The 17974-nt window shown below is 35.3% G+C and overlaps 1 protein-coding gene across 1 annotated transcript; it reads right to left on the bottom strand.

Annotated features, from left to right (window-relative positions):
* Positions 1–3700: 3700 nt before the first annotated feature.
* Positions 3701–16368, bottom strand: PDCL2 (phosducin-like 2). The gene is made up of 6 exons (XM_012724021.1): positions 16234–16368; positions 13536–13656; positions 12378–12468; positions 10256–10399; positions 5813–6021; positions 3701–3876 (listed from the first exon to the last, which is right to left on the bottom strand). Exons 1-6 carry the CDS (start codon positions 16366–16368, stop codon positions 3722–3724), a joined length of 855 nt encoding a protein of 284 aa, XP_012579475.1. The 3' UTR covers positions 3701–3721.
* Positions 16369–17974: the final 1606 nt, after the last annotated feature.

Raw genomic sequence — 17974 nt, 5'->3', positions numbered from 1 at the left:
CGGCTTTAGATTCTCAGTGCTCGGCTTTAACCCGCTGCGCTACCAGGGAGGGCCAGTTTTGTTTTGTTTTTTTAAGATTTATTTTCACATACAGAACTGGGGTACAGGTCAAAGGTGCAGGGCGGTGAGAGGCTTCACCAGAGACAGAGTGGGAAGCAGAACAGGCAGATCTACGAAGTACACTGCTGAGGGGAGCAGCGGGCGGGTCTGGAAGGGTCTGCCACGCCATGTGGGCACCTCCGGGGCAGGCAGGGATCGAACTCATGCTGCAGTGGCTTTAGCTTCTTAGTGCTGTACTTTAACCTACTGCGCATCCAGGGAGGGCCACTAAAATCTTTTTTCATAATACCTCTGATACCATTCTTTTACTGACTGCTACTTTTTACCACCATAAGTTAAAGTGAATTGGAACATGGGAAGTTTAAGATATACATAATAAGGAATATAAGTTTTATTTTTAAAGAAACCTTTTGATTTAGTGAAGTTATATACTCTCAATCCCTTTAAGTAGAGGGAAGTACAATAATATGAGATGGGATTATGAAAAAAGTTTGGACTTAAGGGGACTCCCCGATTGTGTAGTTTAAAAGCATGGCACTATCACTAGCCACGGAGGCAAGAGTTCAATCCCCAGGCAGGGAGCTGACCCACATGGCACAACAGACCTCCCCTGTCTTCTCTGCTGCTCCACCCAGCATTGTATTTCAGTACATCTGCCTGTTCTGCCGCCTACTCTGTTTCTGGTGAATCCTCTCACCCCCTGCACCTCTGGCCTGCACCCCAGTTCTTGTATGCATAAATAAATATTTTTTAAATTTTGGACTTAAATTCCAACTAAGCAAATTCAAGACATTAAGCAAATTAAATAATTTCTCTGAGGATCAGAGTATTTATCTGCAAATTAGAAGAATAAGTATTATGAAATTCTGACATGGGACTACATGGACCTACCTAAGGGCATTAAACTAAGTGAAATGTCAGACAGAAAAAAATACCCATACTTTCTCACTATTATATGGAAATTGAAACATACAACCGAACTCATCCACAGTGATAGTATCCAGAATTGGGATTGAGTGGTCAGCAAAATGGATGAAGTTCAAAGATGTAAACTTACAGTTATAAGTTATGAGGATGTAATGTACATGGTGATTATAGTTAATTATAGTGTACTGTATATTTGAAAGTTATTAAAGAAGAGCTTAAAAGTTGTCATCACAGGAGCCCTCCCTGGTGGCGCAACAGGTTAAAGCACAGCACTATGAAGCTAGCTGCAGCTGCTTCAGCATGACTTCAATCCCCCTGCCAGGGAGGTGACCCCTATGGTGTGGCAGACCTCTCCTGGCTGGCCCACTGTTCCCCTCAGCAGTATGCTTCACTGATCTGCCTATTCTGCTCCTCTCTGTCTCTGATAAGCCCTCTCACTGCCCCTGCACCTCTAGCCTACACCCCAGTTCTGTATGCATAAAGAAATAAATCTTCAAAAAAGTTTGTCATCACAATGAAAAAATAAAAGCTTTGCTAAGTCACAAGTTTAGTCATAGATGTTTGCTTTACAACTGAGATTAGAGTTTTAAAGCAATCAGAGTTTAATAATGGAGAATATAAGCATTAAAGAGTATGCTTACAACATCTACAGGATTTGCTATCTATCTGGTGGTGGTCAACCACTCAATGATCTTAAAATGAAAATTCCAGGATGGAGCAAGAGATTCCATATATCAACTCTGGGAATACTGCTGATTCTAGGGCTACAGTTTGACACTAAGAAGTAGGGAAGGGGCTTTCAAGAGAGCGTGGTTGGCAATGAGAATAAAGAAAAAATATACTGAAATATATGAACTATGCACTTTTGTGGGTTAAAAACATTGAATACTGGCAATTTCAAGTAATCTTTTAAGTTTGTATCTTATAAAATAAAATTTATACAGTAAGATGGGGAACACAATAGTAAATAGCAAGTACACTATATTTCAATTACTATTTGTACCATACTTAAATGGCAGTCTGTAAATGAAATGGCATATGAACAGTACTGACACGAGCACTAATAGTATTAACAGACATGAGTTCTTGCTAGGAAAGAGAGAAAATTTTGAGGAGAAAAACCAAGCTGGAATCACAATCAGCCATCCTAACGTGCTATAATTTCATGATTTCAAAAAAAGATTAAAGTCTTCATGAACTGTGCTAGTGGATAAAATCTTACTGCCACCTGGTGGATTTTAGTTAAGAATTAAAAAGAAAAAAATGTATCTTTATATTTGGATCTTAAATATCCATTCACTGTTAATTTAACTTTAAAATTAAATAAATAATTTAAAATTAAATAAATAAGAATAATGCTTATTCTTCTAAAAATTAAATATTTACAAAGAAAAAAATTACATTGAAGGAGAACCTTTAGAGGAAAAAAGTTATGTTCATATTTCTATGCTTTAAATGGCCCTAAAGTTACGTTTTAATTTTGTAATAATATAACTTTTTCTCTCCATTTCCACAGCTGTCTTCCTGATTAAGAATATATCCAATTACTTTATATCTTGACATAGTGCTACAATAAAGACCACTGAGTGTGCCTCGATTTCCTTCCCTCTAGTCCCAAGATGTACACTTTGAAATATCCTCGTGTTTAACTCAGAAGAAAAGGATCTTCGAAACTCTTTCCAAAGTTAGATCATTTGGTTTTACCTTGGTTGGTAAAATAGATTATCAATGCCTTTCTCAAATCGGTATCCCACTTTTGTTCCACTTCATCATCGTCTTCAACCTCTGTGTGCCCCCCACAACAAGCATTCTTCATGTTTAAACCACCTCGATTTATTAATTTGTAATCTAATTTATTTTTATAATCTAAGCATTTAAACTGTGTTTAGATTTTCTTCACAAATAATCAGTGAATCAAAATGTGTCATAATACAAAACAGAAGAATAAAATCTTGCTAAGTTTGGAGTTTATTATTAAGACAACAAAATACCTGCAGTGTCCCTATTTTTCTGGTTTCTATAATAAATTATTCTGTGCTCTGGTCTGTAACCCAGTTCTTGTGTGCATAAATAAATAAAACTTTTTAAAACTTTTAGGAAAAAAACTATTCTGTAATTACCATAAAAACATGGATAAGCCATACAATTCTCATGATTTAGAAACTTACATGTTTTACTGTTTAAATGATTGTAAAACTACTACAGTGAGAGTTGTTTTTACTAACAACATCAATAATGAGTGAATATGTTCTTTATGTACTTTTTATAATCTTTAAATTGTATTTTTCTACTGAATGATTTTTTTAAATTGGTAACAGATTTCACAGAAAAGCATATCATCATAATTTTAGGTATGTTCTTTCAACACACTTAAATAATAGACTTTAAAATCTACTGAATTAAATGGAATAAGGCTCTCTTTGTAAGTGAGAAAACAATACAGAAGACTTGTAATATTTGTGTTTTTGTCCAACACAAATCAGAAAAATGATAAGCCCCAGAAAAATATCAGGAGTTCAGTACAAATTCTGGTTTTGCTGAGGAAATGAATATTTTGAAGTATCTAAAATGTCATTTTCAGAAATGACATGATTCTAATATAATTCTATAATTGTAATGTAATTATAATATAAAATGAACAGAGGATAAATCTATAAATTTTCTGATGACTGATTATAAAAGCAATAGCAAATATTCAGTATACCATCACTTTAAATCTATTTATTACGTATTTCTATTTGGTATCATTATCGCTGTTTGAACTATTAGTATCATCATAAATGGAAGTGTTTCTAATTGAAGATATCATTACATCCACAATGCCTTTTCTAGGGTTTTCTTCTAAATCAGTCTGTATTGCTCCAACTTCTGCTAGCTTCCATTCAAGTTCTGCAATAAAAACCCCATCATGAAATCAGATGAAAATCTTAGAAAACCAAAACAAATTTCTTATCTATATGAGATTGAAGTCAGTTTTAATAAAAATAATGTAGAAATGATCATATTTATTATAAACCAAAATAACAATAAAAGTACTATAATGTCAAAATAAAAATTGGATACAGCAAGGTATACTGAGAAGGGGAAATTATAGTTAATCTGTTTATTTAAAATGACTGAAACTGTGTTATAAAAAGTCAAATCAAGGAGCTAGGGAAAAAACAAACACTAAAGAGTTTATAACAATAATAAAATATAGAGACCTTGGGTATCAAAATGGGAAGACAAAAACATAGCAATCAGAAATACTCTAGAGAGTAAGATATCACAAGGTGGAGAACAACTCTCCAGAATTCAAACAGAAAAAGATGCAAAATTAAATGTCCCTATCAGATAAAAAGTTCAGAGCAACTAAGATATAAGAAAACTCAGAAAGGTAAGTCAAAGTAATATAAGAGAACTCAGAAAGGCAAGTCAAGGAACACAAGACAACTCGGGAAAGATAATCAAAGAGAGGAAAGTGGAAGAGGGTTGGGAGGGTGGAATGAACTCATAAACAAAATCAAAAGGAAATAGAAATTGAAGATTTAAATAAGAAAATAACAGAAATTCAAGAGGTAAAAAGCTCAATAAATGAGATCAAGAACTCGAGAGAAAGCTATGGAAGTAAAGTACATTAAATGAAGGAATAAATCAGTGACCTCAAGAATGATAATGCACTATGGATCCAAGTGAAAGAAGAGAAATAGGAAGAAAACAAAACATATTGTTCATGATAGTAACTGATTCTAGAGATGCAGTGAGGGAAATGGGACTAGGAATAGAAATATAGGTAACTTCACCTATATGTATAATGCTGTTTCAACAGTACCTAGCAAACAGTTGAAGCAAATATGAACAAATATTCAAATGTTGTTTGGTAATGATTATAAAAGTTTGCTATATTATTGTATGTTTATGCATTACTTTTATAAAAAAAATTAAAATGATGTTAAAGCTGAAAAATAAACTTCGGAAATCAGGAGAAGGAAAATGAGGGAATTCTGAAAAATTAAAATATGGAGATAGCATGTTAGACCAAGAACAGTATTAGGGGAATGGTAATGAAAGAAAAACTGTTAAGAATAGCTATTCACAATGCTTTTAACTTAGATGGTAAAATTAAAAGATTTTAATAATGTAGATTTAGAGCAATTTTAAGAAATAACTAGGCCAAGGATGTGATCTTAGACTTAGGATAGGAATAAAAAATACTAAGGAAAGTAAAAATACAAAGTATTATGGATTGTGAAAGAGAACCTAGTGGAAGGCATGGTCTGTGTACTTGTTAGGGAGACAAAACTTTAAGGGAATTGATTAACCAACAAAATCAGATAGTATGCAGATAAATTAAAAATATATTAGAGGATCTATGCTATAGGAATTCAGTAGAGAAGAGGAAGGTGGATGATGAACTGGTCTAGGATCAGTTAATGGGATAAAGGAAAAAACAAAATGGCCCACAAGAAAATAGGGTTTATGAAAACAAGAGTAGGCTTATATTTTAAGTACAGGGAATCAAAATATAAAAGCATAAATGAGTAAGATGATTTAAGTGCAGTAAAGTGTAGGAAAGACCAACATCACTAGGACAAACACTAGAAAGTACCAAGAAATGTAGTTGTTAGGTGGACTGAAATTCTGAAGCACAACATTTTGATTTTTTTATTTATTTGGGATTAGGAATCAGTAAGAATTCCAACAAGTGTATGGTATGATGAGTATTGATGTAGGAAAATTAATCTGGAGGCATGCTAGAAGCAAGAAAAAAAATTTATAGAAGCAAACTTTTTTAATTTGGGGGGAATTTTCATATTTTATGAACAAGTATTTAATATAACATTACCTTCCAGTTTAAGGTTTATCCCTCCACATTCTGTAATACCAATGAATTTGCCTTCTATCTGACCATTTTTATAAACAAAAATTGTTGGTAAGCAATTGTCATGGTAGTGTTGAATACAGCTATTCACGATGGCTTTAACAAATTTAGTTTCTGGGAACTTTCTTGCGAGGAGACTAAGATGTTGGTTAACCAACAAACACATTGGGATGCTAAAAAGAAAAATAATATAATCTTTAAAAATCAGACTACTTATCTCAATCTAACAAAAGAAGTGAAACATCTCCAAGAGAAAGATTTATCTTTAATTCTTTTAAATGAGTACATTAGTTAGCATCCTCAGTTGTTACCTTTAGCAATGATGAATTGCATTGAGCCTCCTATTTTTATTACAAATATCATCATAGCCTGGGAACTAAGCTTGGTACTGTGGGAATTTGATATTTAACATCATCTGACTTCACATTATAGAGAAAGAAAATCTACCACCCAAAAGTATGTCTTTTTGGCAAAAATCTGCTTTATGGGAGAGGTTCTAAAACTGGGTGGAGATTGCTTTTGAAAAAGACAATCTGTAAGGGTGTGTACTTGAAAGACCTAATCTTCTTATCTCTTCAAAAGAAGGCAAAACCTAATCTGTTAATTTTATCTACTGTGCTTCTTCATTAACCTTAATTGGCCTCCCTTTTCATCCCCAATTTCCCTTGTGTTTGCTAAGCTTTTTGAGATAGGGTCTGAAGCTACAGGCGAAGGCAAATTTATTAGTCTTGCAAGCAGGTTCTCTCACATGTATACAGGAGGTAAACATATTATTACACTCCTTTTGGTGTTCTCTTATCTGTCTATCCAAGGCTTGTTTGATTATTTGCCAATCTAGAAAAACTCAAAAGGATATGGGATGATTTCCTTGCATCCTGACAGCATCAATTTAATTCAAACCAGTACTCAGTTTGTAGGAGGTAGAAAAAGCAAAAAAAAAAAAAAAAGGACACATCTAGGGACTTGTTGGCAATTCTCAGGTGACAAAGAACTCCCTCTTTTGTCATCACTGTGGGTTTATTTCTGTAACAGTGTAATTTAAAATGGGCGGAAGTTCCCTACACCACCTACTGGAGGGTGGAGCTGAGCAACTGATGGGAAGTTAAGAGGGACTGAAAGGTGAAGACTTGGAAGCAGCACAAAGAGCAGAGAAATGAGTGAAACTGGAGCAAAGTGAAGAAGAAGCTGCACTTTTTTTGCGGGTTTTGGACTTGCCCCAGGGACTTGGAGACTTGGAAAGAGACACTTAGAAGAGACATGTGTGGGACACCCAAGGGGTGGCTGAGGCTGGCAACAGCAGGCTTTGAATTTGATTCTGCTCATTCCTTCCAGACTTGCTTGGTGCCCTCTGCTTCTTTCCTACGGTTCCCACTAGGAGATACCTTAGATTTGTGGCATGTTTTCAGGCATCAGTGACCCTGTTAAAGGGCAGGGAGAGAGGGGCACCAGTGAGCCCCCAACCTGCCTGCTCTAAATTGGTTCTGCCATCCACTGCATCAAGACAAAACACATACGACTTTAATGAAGAGACTTTAATACAGTGAGTATACAACACAGAAGACAAAGAATATAATTTCCAATCCAAACACCCAGTTATCCCTGGTGGGCAAAAGTCTACCCTAAAAGGATTGGTCCAAAGCAAAGCCTGAAAGCCCCACCACAAGACTAAAGCACCTTCTGGCTGGGACCCATAGAAAAGGGTCAGAAATGGGCGGACAAGTCTCAGAGGGACAGACCAAAATCAAAATCAATATAAACACCACCATAGTCAACCTCCCCACGTGTCTCTCACCCACATCTTTTCCAACTAGCCCAGGGCCAAGAAGCAAACACAGTTTCTTCATATGTCTCTCTGCTCCATGTGGCTTCCTCAGGTCTCCTTCTGGCTTTCCATCCTGCTTCCTTCCTCTTTGGATTCCTTCTCTGCTCTTCTTTTCTCTGCTCAGCTCCACCCTCCTCCTGGGTCGGGCAGGGAACCTGGAACTTCCCCTTTTCCTGGGGACCCACGTTCCAACCCCACTGTTCCAGCCAGTCCTGTTTGGCTGGACATTTACCCGAGGGAATGTATAACTTGGGTATTACATTGGGAAACGATGTCCTTTCTTCCTCTCTCTCTACTATATGCACACTAATTCTATTACAGTTTTTCTAATGAACCTCTTTCACACTAAGAGTATGTTTTGTCTTTATGTGATAGGTAAATGGCAGAATCCATTTAGAGCAGTCAGTCAGGTCTCTCAGGGGTCCCTCAGTCCATCAACTAACATGTCCACATTAAACAATGACATCTAAGTTCAGGTTTCAAGCTTCTTTGACTTTCTTAACTCTAAATTCACCCACACCTTTTGCTGACATTTCATTCTGAGCCATACCCTAGTGGTTCCCCATTGCCCAGAATTACTCCTTATTAGAAATTAAAATTGAATGGAAGTTTAATCAAAACCTGCAGTTCTTCCTGCTCTATCACTTAATCTCTCATTATCCTTCCTCATTCTTCAATTTGTCCGTTTTCTCTCAGACTATCACTCACTGACATCTTACCAACCTGTTACAAAACTAATCCTCTCATTTATTCCCAAACCCTTGCATTTCTATGGGACCTTTCTCTGATAGTTATTCTGCTTCCCTTTCTTCAATTTTCTCAGTCTTCTCAAGCTTACCCCAAAATATTTGTTACTAAAAACATGCCTGATGACTCTCTTCCTTTCTAATAACTATTCTCTTCTTGTGTTCACTTCCAGATAATAAAAATCCATGCAGTCATCTTCCTTCTTGACAGTGTTTTCACTTTAGTGATAAGGCTTTGTACTAATTTCCTTTTTACTTTTTTGATTTCCTTTATCTATGCCAGGGGAGATATTCTTTGTGATTTTGTTCTGGACTCTCCTCTCATTTTTGATATATTGATAAATAGCTGATGAATTCTATCTCTCCTCTAATCTGGACAAAAAAAAAATGTGCTTGGCACTCAGGCCAAAACTCTCCCCTCTCCTTTACCATACAAGCAGTAATCAGTCACTGTGATTATAGCTCTTAAATCTACCCTCTCCTCTCTCCATTGCCTTTTTCTTTTCCTTTCATCTCTGAACTACAACAAATTGTCCTAAATGTCTTAATTGTTTCCAGTCTTCATTCTCCCAGAGTCTTCCCAGCTGGCAAAGCGAGCTCAGTGTGAAAATCTCATCTGGTCTCAGATGGACTAGAAGGCTACTACTAAGATTTGTTATGAGAGTTTTTAAAATTCTGGAACTTGCAACTCCTCTTGGCACAGTTGAGGAAAAGGCCACTCTTCACAATCATGGTTACAATAGGCTGGCAAAGCAAGGCACGGGGCTGTTCTTGGTACAACTAGACACTCTAAAAGACCGTTTTGTTTTCTAGTGTTAGTTCTGTTGCTTTTAGTGTTAGCTTTTTGTTTTGTTTTCTTTTTTCACTGTTGCTTTTATTTCAGTGTAGGGGAGTGTGAAGGACTTGTTCTGTCAAAAAAGTCTTAAATTATAACTTTCTTATGTAATTTAATTTTGTAAAATATTACAAATGCACTCTATGTTCCTGATTGGCACCTTGTTCATAAGACAAATATTTACAAATACATTTTGAAATCAATTGTGAATGTTTGAGTAAGGACTGGATATTAGCTTCTCTTAGGAATTGTTAATTATATTAGGTAAGGAATTGATACTGTGATTATGCAGAAATCGACCTTATGTTTTAAAGACACACACAAGGGTACTTAGGAATAGAGTGTCTTGCATAATTTACTTTTGAAATTCTGCAAACATAAGGTGATAAAAATTTGGCAAAATAGGGCCCTCCCTGGTGGCGCAGTGGGTTAAACCACAGCAATGAGAATCTAAAGCTGCTTCCGCATGAGTTCCATTCCCGCCTGCCCTGGAGGTGACCACATGGCACAGCAGACCTCTCCTGACCCGCCCGCTGCTCCCCTCAGCAGTGTACTTCATCCATCTGCCTGTTCTGTTCCCCACTCTGTTTCTGGTGAAGCCTCTCGCCGCCCCTGAGCCTCTGGCTTGTACCCCAGTTCTGTATGCACAAATAAATAAATCTTTAAAAAAAAATTTGGCAAAATAGTCATTGCTGAATCTATACTACATGTACCTAGGGTGTTCATTTTATCATTCTATTTTTCTATGTTTGAAATTTTCCAGAAGTTTTTAAAATTGTCAATGAGTGCTTGTTTTTCTAAGAAATGGAATGAGTTCTTTACAGTAGACATGAAAATATTTTAAAATATCTAATCTAATTCCTAAAGCTAACATCATTATGCATGTATGTGTAGGCATATATTTATATATTTTATAGTACTTGCTATATTTAAAACCTTGAAACCAGAAATATTATCTTAAAATATATGTGTGTGGTATTTTGAGAAAGTGCTGTAGCAATTACCTTGATCTGTATAGATGAATTATAACCCATACATCTGTTTCTGCATTTGTGACTTCATTCACATACTGATTTCCAGATATTTCTCTTAACTCCCCAAATTTTTGTTTTTTCTTAAGAGCTTTCCATTCCTGTAAACGCTTTTCTCTAATAAAAAAATGAAATTACATTAGAAAATTATTATATTCTTAATGTTATCCCCACATTTAAGGCAATGAGTATAAGGCTAGTATGCATTAAACAGTTTAAAGAATGACAGAAAAATTATTAATGGTTTCATAATGCCAATTTCCCTTTTACATGGGAATTTGTGTTTTCTTGGGTATTACAAAGTATAAGAAGTTAGCTGTTGGCTATAACATTTAATTTTTAATTTTAGGTTTTTTTAACATTGGCTTACATTATATAACATTTTTAAATGAATAATATAATATTTATTTTTACATCATTTTGTGCATTTTTCCATCTCAGTTGTCATCCCCTTTGGCTTCCCATCACCAAATCACCCATGTGCCATCACCATAATCCAGTGCATTTCCTTCCCCCCACTGTTTTTGATCCCATTCCCCACTCCACCCCCATAAATTGTCTCTGGTATATAGCTGTTCATTATTATTATTTCATTATATTACATTTTAAAATTTTTTTATATTAAGACTAAGTCTTAGTTACTGAGATGGAAAGTTTATGTAGACATTTTGGCAAAAATATTCTCACATGCAAATTAAAAACTTATAAAGGGAGAATATGCATATTAGTAACAGTAGTTGACATTCATTAAGGGCTTATTATGTTGCCAGGCACTGTTTTAAGTGCATTATGTTAACTAATTTAATGTTGCAGAAACTTTATTAAGTTGGTACTATTACTATCCCCATTACATGCTCTTAACTACATTTCTAAGCTGACCTTCATTCCAAAGATTTTATGAAGATATATAATCAGTTGTTATAAATTTATGTCAAGTAGAGAGAGCTTGGAGCTTGGATTCTAAGGTCAAAGTGAACTGGGCTCAAATGCCAGTTCCACCACTTACAAGCCACATAAACTTGGATAAATTATTTAATCTCCCTAAGCTTCAGTTTCCCCATCTATAAGTGAGAACAATACTAATACCTACTTACATAGGATTGCTGGTGCTTAAATGAGATAATATATGTAAATTCCTAAGCATGGTACCTATACACTAGAGCACACAATGTTACCTGTTTACTTGTCCACAGAGAACCTTAAAACTCTGTTAAACAACCTTCACATTTGACACATTTAATTGCTGTGGGAGAACTAGCAAGATAGAAGGATGGGGAGCAGATCTAGTTACTGACAGTTGGTGTCAGGTAGAGCTAGAGCTCCAGGAACAGGTAAGATGGGGCAGAAGTTGTCCCACCTCCCAGGGCAGAGAATGCCACTCACCCAGCCAGTGAAATAGCTCATGTCTGCAGCAGCTCTAAAGACAAAGAGGGAGCCCACAAGTGTTTCTCCCTACTAAAGGCTTCCAGAATGGCCACTCAGCTCTACCCTGCTCCAAATAGCCCCCTTGCTCACAATGTCATGGAGGCATCCAGACCACGGCACTGTGTGCATCTTGTCCTCTCTGGCTTAGCAGTATCTGAACATCAGGGGAATGGCTGGCACTTAATTTGATAATAATTTGTTGAAATTGTTTTGTGCCTATGTTCATAAGGGATACTTTTCTTTAGCATTCTATTTTTGCAATATCTCTATCTGATTTTACATCAGGATAAGTTAGGAAATATATGCATTTATTATAATTTCTGAAAATTTATTTACGAATGGGAGTGAATGCTTCAAGAAATGAGAGCAACTCTTGAGCGAGACCTTGCAACAAGGAAATTCATGACCCTCTTTTTATTGGACTTTTATTGATTTTTTCCACATTGTTCATATGAAATTTGATGGCATTATGCTTTGTTTTATTAGATAATTTTTTATTTAAGCGAGGTAAACATACTCTGAAAAAAACTATCCTATATAAAGCAAGTTAAAAATGTTACTTAAGAATAATTTTGTTCTTCAAAATCTATTCTGAAGACAAATCAATTTTCTGTTTCATTGTTACAATATTTTTCATTTAAATTCATATAACCCAAATGAATTACTATACCTATATATTTCAATGGCTTTCATATCTTCATCATCAAATTCATCTTCAGCTTCCTTCAGTTGTGTAAGAGTCATCTTTTCATATGGTTTAACTAACACAAAATAAATCATGGACAATTTATGTATAAAATAGACTTTATGATCACATCTAGGAAAAACAATATATTAGGTAAATGGAGACCAGGAGTATCTTTAAACAAACCTAGCCTGTGACCTAATAGCTTTATGTTGGAGAAACATTATTCCCCAGAGGTCATAGAACTACTAGGTTACATTTAAAAGTAGATGTAAAATAATCAATCAGACCTCACAAATTTAGATTTTTCCTGAGTAGCTAGACATCCTGCAAATAATACATATCATAAAATGTTCAAAAGAGTAGGTAATTACATTTTAGTGGGAGGAGAAAATCTTAGTATGTTAGATACCAGGATATTTCATTTGGTATTAACTAGCATGTGATATTTAAAATATGAATTAGGAATTTTAGGTGTCAATATCCTAATCTTGAAAGTATGGATGTGGGGTTTATATTAAATAATTTCTTTTTTGCATGGAATTACTGGGGTGTAGGAATGAGAGAATTCACCAGAGACAGAGGGGAGAATTTACTGAAATACACTCTGAGGGGAGAAGTGGTTGAGACAGGAGAGGTCTGCTGTGCCATATGTGGGTCAGCTCCCTCACTAGAGATCAAACTTCAGCCATAGTAGTGATAGCCCTAAGTCTTAACCCCCAGACCACCAAGGAGGCCCTATATTAATTTCTTTCTTTTTTTTTAAAGTTTTATTTACTTGTGCATACAGAGCTGGGGTACAGGCCAGAGGTTCAGGGGCAGCGAGAGGCTCAGGGGCAGCGAGAGGCTTCACCAGAGACAGAGTGGGGAGCAGAATAGGCAGATCAACAAAGTACACAGCTGAGGGGAGCAGCCGGCGGGCCAGGAGAGGTCTGCCGCGCCATGTGGTCACCTCTGGGGCAGGCGGGAATCGAACTCATGCGGAAGTGGCTTTAGCTTCTTAGTGCTGCGCATTAACCCGCTGCACCACCAGGGAGGGCCCGTATATTAATTTCTAATGTCTTCTCTCCATCTACATAAAACATTTTCAGTATCATAACTATGTTATCCCCTTCATCCAGCCCACCAAATTCACAACTATACCCTTTGCTTCTTCCTGTAAACGTAAAACCATTTCTTCAATTTCATCTTTTGGCTCTTCTTTTGGTGGAAGAATGCCAAAATCCCTTAGGATTTCATTCCATTCTGTGTCTTCATTTGGATCCTATGAAAAGAAAATAGGCAACCTATTAACAGTCGTATATTTTAGTTTACTAGTGTAAAATTTACTTGAACACTACAGGTAACTAGCTTTTACTAATTCAAAAATTAGTAATATAAATTAATAAATTAGTAATTTAAAAGTAGTAAAAATTAACACTTTTTCATATTTCCCAGAATTACTAAGACCACCTACCTTTATAAACAGGATTCATCCTCTACCCTCAAATATACACTGGGACGTTTAGAGCACATACATCAAATATTTTGAAAGTAAACTCATAAGCCATGGAAAAGTGAGACCAATATAGTAGATGAAACCAATTCACATCATGCACAACTATTATTTTGTTTCTTTTTCTACAAAATTACTCAAGATCTCCAGGTGAACTTGCTTCTCCTATTAGTTACATGGCTTCTGGAGATTCTCCTAGGTTAAATGATAGAAAAATCTATAAATATTTTCATATAAGTTTGTCTAATTATCATTTCTTTAGCTGAATATAGAATTCTGAGACTTTACCCTTGGGGGAATTAAAGCATTTTAAAGGCTTCTAGCCTCCATTATTTCTGTGAGACATCAGTTATCAATCCTATATTACTGTTCTCCTGTATATAATATCTCAAGATATTATCCTTAAATTTTAGCAATGTACCTATGTATGTTTGGTGTAGTTTTATTTGCAATCACCCACTGTGAAATTTCCTGAACTTCTTAAATCTTTAAATTTATGTCTTCCCTCAAAATTTAAATGTTTGCCCATTATTGAAATTTTTTCTCTCCTATGCCTTTTCTCTTTCTAGGATCCTGGTTACATGTATGTTAGTACACTAAATGACGTCCCCTCGGCCATGAGTATGTATTTATCTTTTAATACATTTTCTGTCCTTCAAATTGTATATTTTTCTATGGATGTATGTTTAACTTCCCCAAGTTCACTACCTCCCATCTGTTGTTAAGCCCATTCCTATTGCTGATCTTTCCGTTCTAGAGTTTCCATTTAGTTATTTTTTTAATTACTGTTTTTATTTCTCCACTAAGAATCTCCATCTGTCAATTCATCTTCTTTTAAGTCCTTGAATATATTTATAGTAGCTGTTTTAAATTCTCTGTTTGCTAATTTCAACTCCTGGATAATCTCAGGATCAGTTTCCATTGACAATTTTACTTTTGAATATGATATACTTACCTGGCAAGGGAGATAGCATGACCACGAATATGGGTCATGTATTTAACCTTTTTTAAAATTTGCTTGTTTAATTTTTAATTATGTATTAGACATTGGATGGTCAATTATGTATTTATTTTGTCTCTATAGCTTTGCTTTTCCAGAATATCATACATTTGGGATTATAAAGCATGTAGTCTTCTCAGATTTGTTTCTGAGTAGTTTGCTTTAAAGTTTTCTTCATGTCTTTTCATGGCTGGACAGCTTTTTAGTGCTGAATCAATATTCCATTATTTGGATGTGCCACAATTTTTCTTTTATCCATTCACCTACTGAAACAAATTTTTGTTGCTCCCAAAGTTTTGATAATTTCACATACAGCTGCTATAATTATCTGAAGTGCGGGTTTTTGTCTGGGTATGTCTCCAACTCCTTTGGTTGTATCAAGGAGGTTGGTTGCTAGATCAAATGGTAAGAGTATGCTTAGTTATAAAGGTTTTAAGTGTTCGATTTGTTCACTTTATTTAATATTGTTTTTGCCTATATTGATTCTCAAGATTTTATATGAAATGTTAGATGGGTTTTTCCATGTTTTCAAAAAAAAAAAAACATCATTGGGATTATGGTAGGATTACATTTAATCTCTAGATTGCTTTGAGAAGTGTTCACATGTTAATAATGTTAACTCTTCCATTTCATGTGTGTAAAATTATTTTCTACTTATGTTTTCAATTCATTCAGCAATACTGTATAGTTTTCAATGTACAAATGTTTTGTTTCCTTGGCTTCCCTTATTTCTAAGTATTTTATTTTTCATGATATAAATGAATAAGTCATGATAATAAACATGACATATATTTTTACATTTGAAAAGGATGGGCTTATTAGGAAAATGAAGGGAAAAGTGGGGATGCATAAGCATTTGTGGGCAGGAGAACTGTATTTTTCCCAGCATGGCTTTTTAAATAACCTGTTTCTGATCATTCTGAAAACCAAAGTCTCTTCAAGTTTCATTGTTTTTGGTTCATGTTGTTGGTTCATGGTGCCCTGTTTACTTGTGTGCTGCTTACTTTTTATTGATTTTTATTGACTACAGGCTGCCCTTAAAAACTTATATAATTCTTTGAAGCCTAAGAAAAGGATGTGTTCCCCCACAAAGGATTTGTTATTACCTTCATACTTTACAGTAATAACAAAATCAAAAATTCATAGTTTGAGGGTGCCTTAGGTTGTAAATCAATGTGAGACCTGTCTTGGATCATAATTCTAAGGGGCAGATTTTATTCCTATTCTGTTTCCTCTCTTATTCCACTAAATATCAAGATAACCTTCCCCTACACTCCTCTAAACATGAGTATCTCTCATATATATCTCATACTCCTTTCAGTCTCCCATCTTTGGGTGGACCATACCCTTTGGTTCCTCCTCACTCTGACATCACACCCAGGACCAAGATTGCTAACACACTCAAGATAAAATTGCTTTGGAGCACCTGAAATCCAATCGTCTGGTTTTCCCTTTGATTTTGGTCTGATATCTTTTATCATGTCGCGTCTTTGATGCTTTTATGGAGCTGTGTTGTACAATCTAGCTAGCATTTTTACTTGTATTTGCAAGGAAGTTTGGGCCAAATAACTTAGCCCACTTCAGAAATCCCAGCGTGGACCTTTTTAAGGCTACTACCACAATTCAACTTGCCTATTACTCTCTTTTCCCCTTCATAGACCAACTTCTTAAAAGAATTGTCTTTTGGGTCCTCCCTGTTGGGGCAGCAGGTTAAAGCACAGCACTAAGAAGCTAACGGCACTTCCGCATCAGTTCGATCCCTGCCAGCCCCAGGCAGACCTCTCCTGACCCGCCCACTGCTCCCTTCAGCAGGGTACTTTGTTGATCTGCCTGTTTTCTGCTCCCCACTCTGTCTCTGGTGAATCCTCTCACCGCCCCTGCACTTCTGGCCTGTATCCCAACTCTGTATGAATAAATAAATCTTGAAAAAAAAAAAAAAGAGATTTGTCTTTTTATGCTCTAACCATTTCCATCTCCCATATACTCTTCAGCTCATCCCCAAAGCTGGCTTCTGCTTCCAAAAACTCATTCAAAACTGTTCTGATTAAGGCCACTCGTGAGCACCATGTTGCTAATATCAATGTAAATTCACTTTATTAATTGTTTAAGCACAATTGGAAAGAGTTAGTCATTCTTGTTAAACACTCTTCCTTGATATTCATGACACTGCAGTTTTACAGTTGTATTCATTCCTTTCTGCTTTTCCTTACCTGATTTAGGGGTTAGTTGCAATGGGATTTAACATGACAATAAATGCTCTATATTCCATTCTTGTCTTCAATTTTACAAATTACTTATGAAATTTTATCTAATAGAAATAGTCACCTCAAGCTATTTGAAACTGTTCTGGAACTTTTCTTGTCATAAATTATTATATGTTTCTCCCTCTTGTTCCCATATTAAGCTCTTTCAGCACTGGTCCATAGCTAAACGTCAGCACTGAAAAAGTGACTATTGAATAAATCAGTGAATAAATAAGTAAAGGTTAATGTACTATTCCTCCCTTCTAGATTACATTTCAGCCTATTTCTTGAAAAATGTTCCAATTTAAGACAAATTTGCAATTTTTTACACATTACATAAAATGTTCTTGTAAGAAGCTTGTAATACACGCAAGAATCTATTATTCACGCAAAAGTACCATCTATTAAAAATTCTATGTATTTTATTTTCAAAATTTCCTAGTAAATTATACAGTATATACAAATACCAAAATTAAATATATAAAACTAGAAAAACCACAGTGATTTTAATTTGGAGAACAGATATTCACAAATCTGCTAATGAAAGAAAAGCACGGGCATCTGGTTATTAAGGAAGCTTTAGACAAAGGGGTAGGTAGACTTCTATTTATTGTTTAGAAGTCTAACAGTCTGCCCATCAACTTTGCCTTCTAACATATTTATGATTGAATAAGATAAACTCCAGGAACAGCTGGTCAACTACTAGGATTTCCAATCTGATCTTATTTTAAGGTAATGGGGCAGGATACTTAAATTACATTTGAGCTGAAGTTGCTATTCTATGTCTTTGGTCCAGAAATAGTGTTGCAGTTAAGATTTCCAGGATTCAGATGTGAAATAATTG

Source organism: Condylura cristata, unplaced genomic scaffold (assembly GCF_000260355.1).
Source record: "Condylura cristata isolate star-nosed mole 26May11 unplaced genomic scaffold, ConCri1.0 scaffold00012, whole genome shotgun sequence".
Classification (NCBI taxonomy): Eukaryota; Metazoa; Chordata; class Mammalia; order Eulipotyphla; family Talpidae; genus Condylura; species Condylura cristata.
Note: the sequence above shows the minus strand (reverse complement) of the source record. Positions and strands in the feature narration are given on the sequence as shown.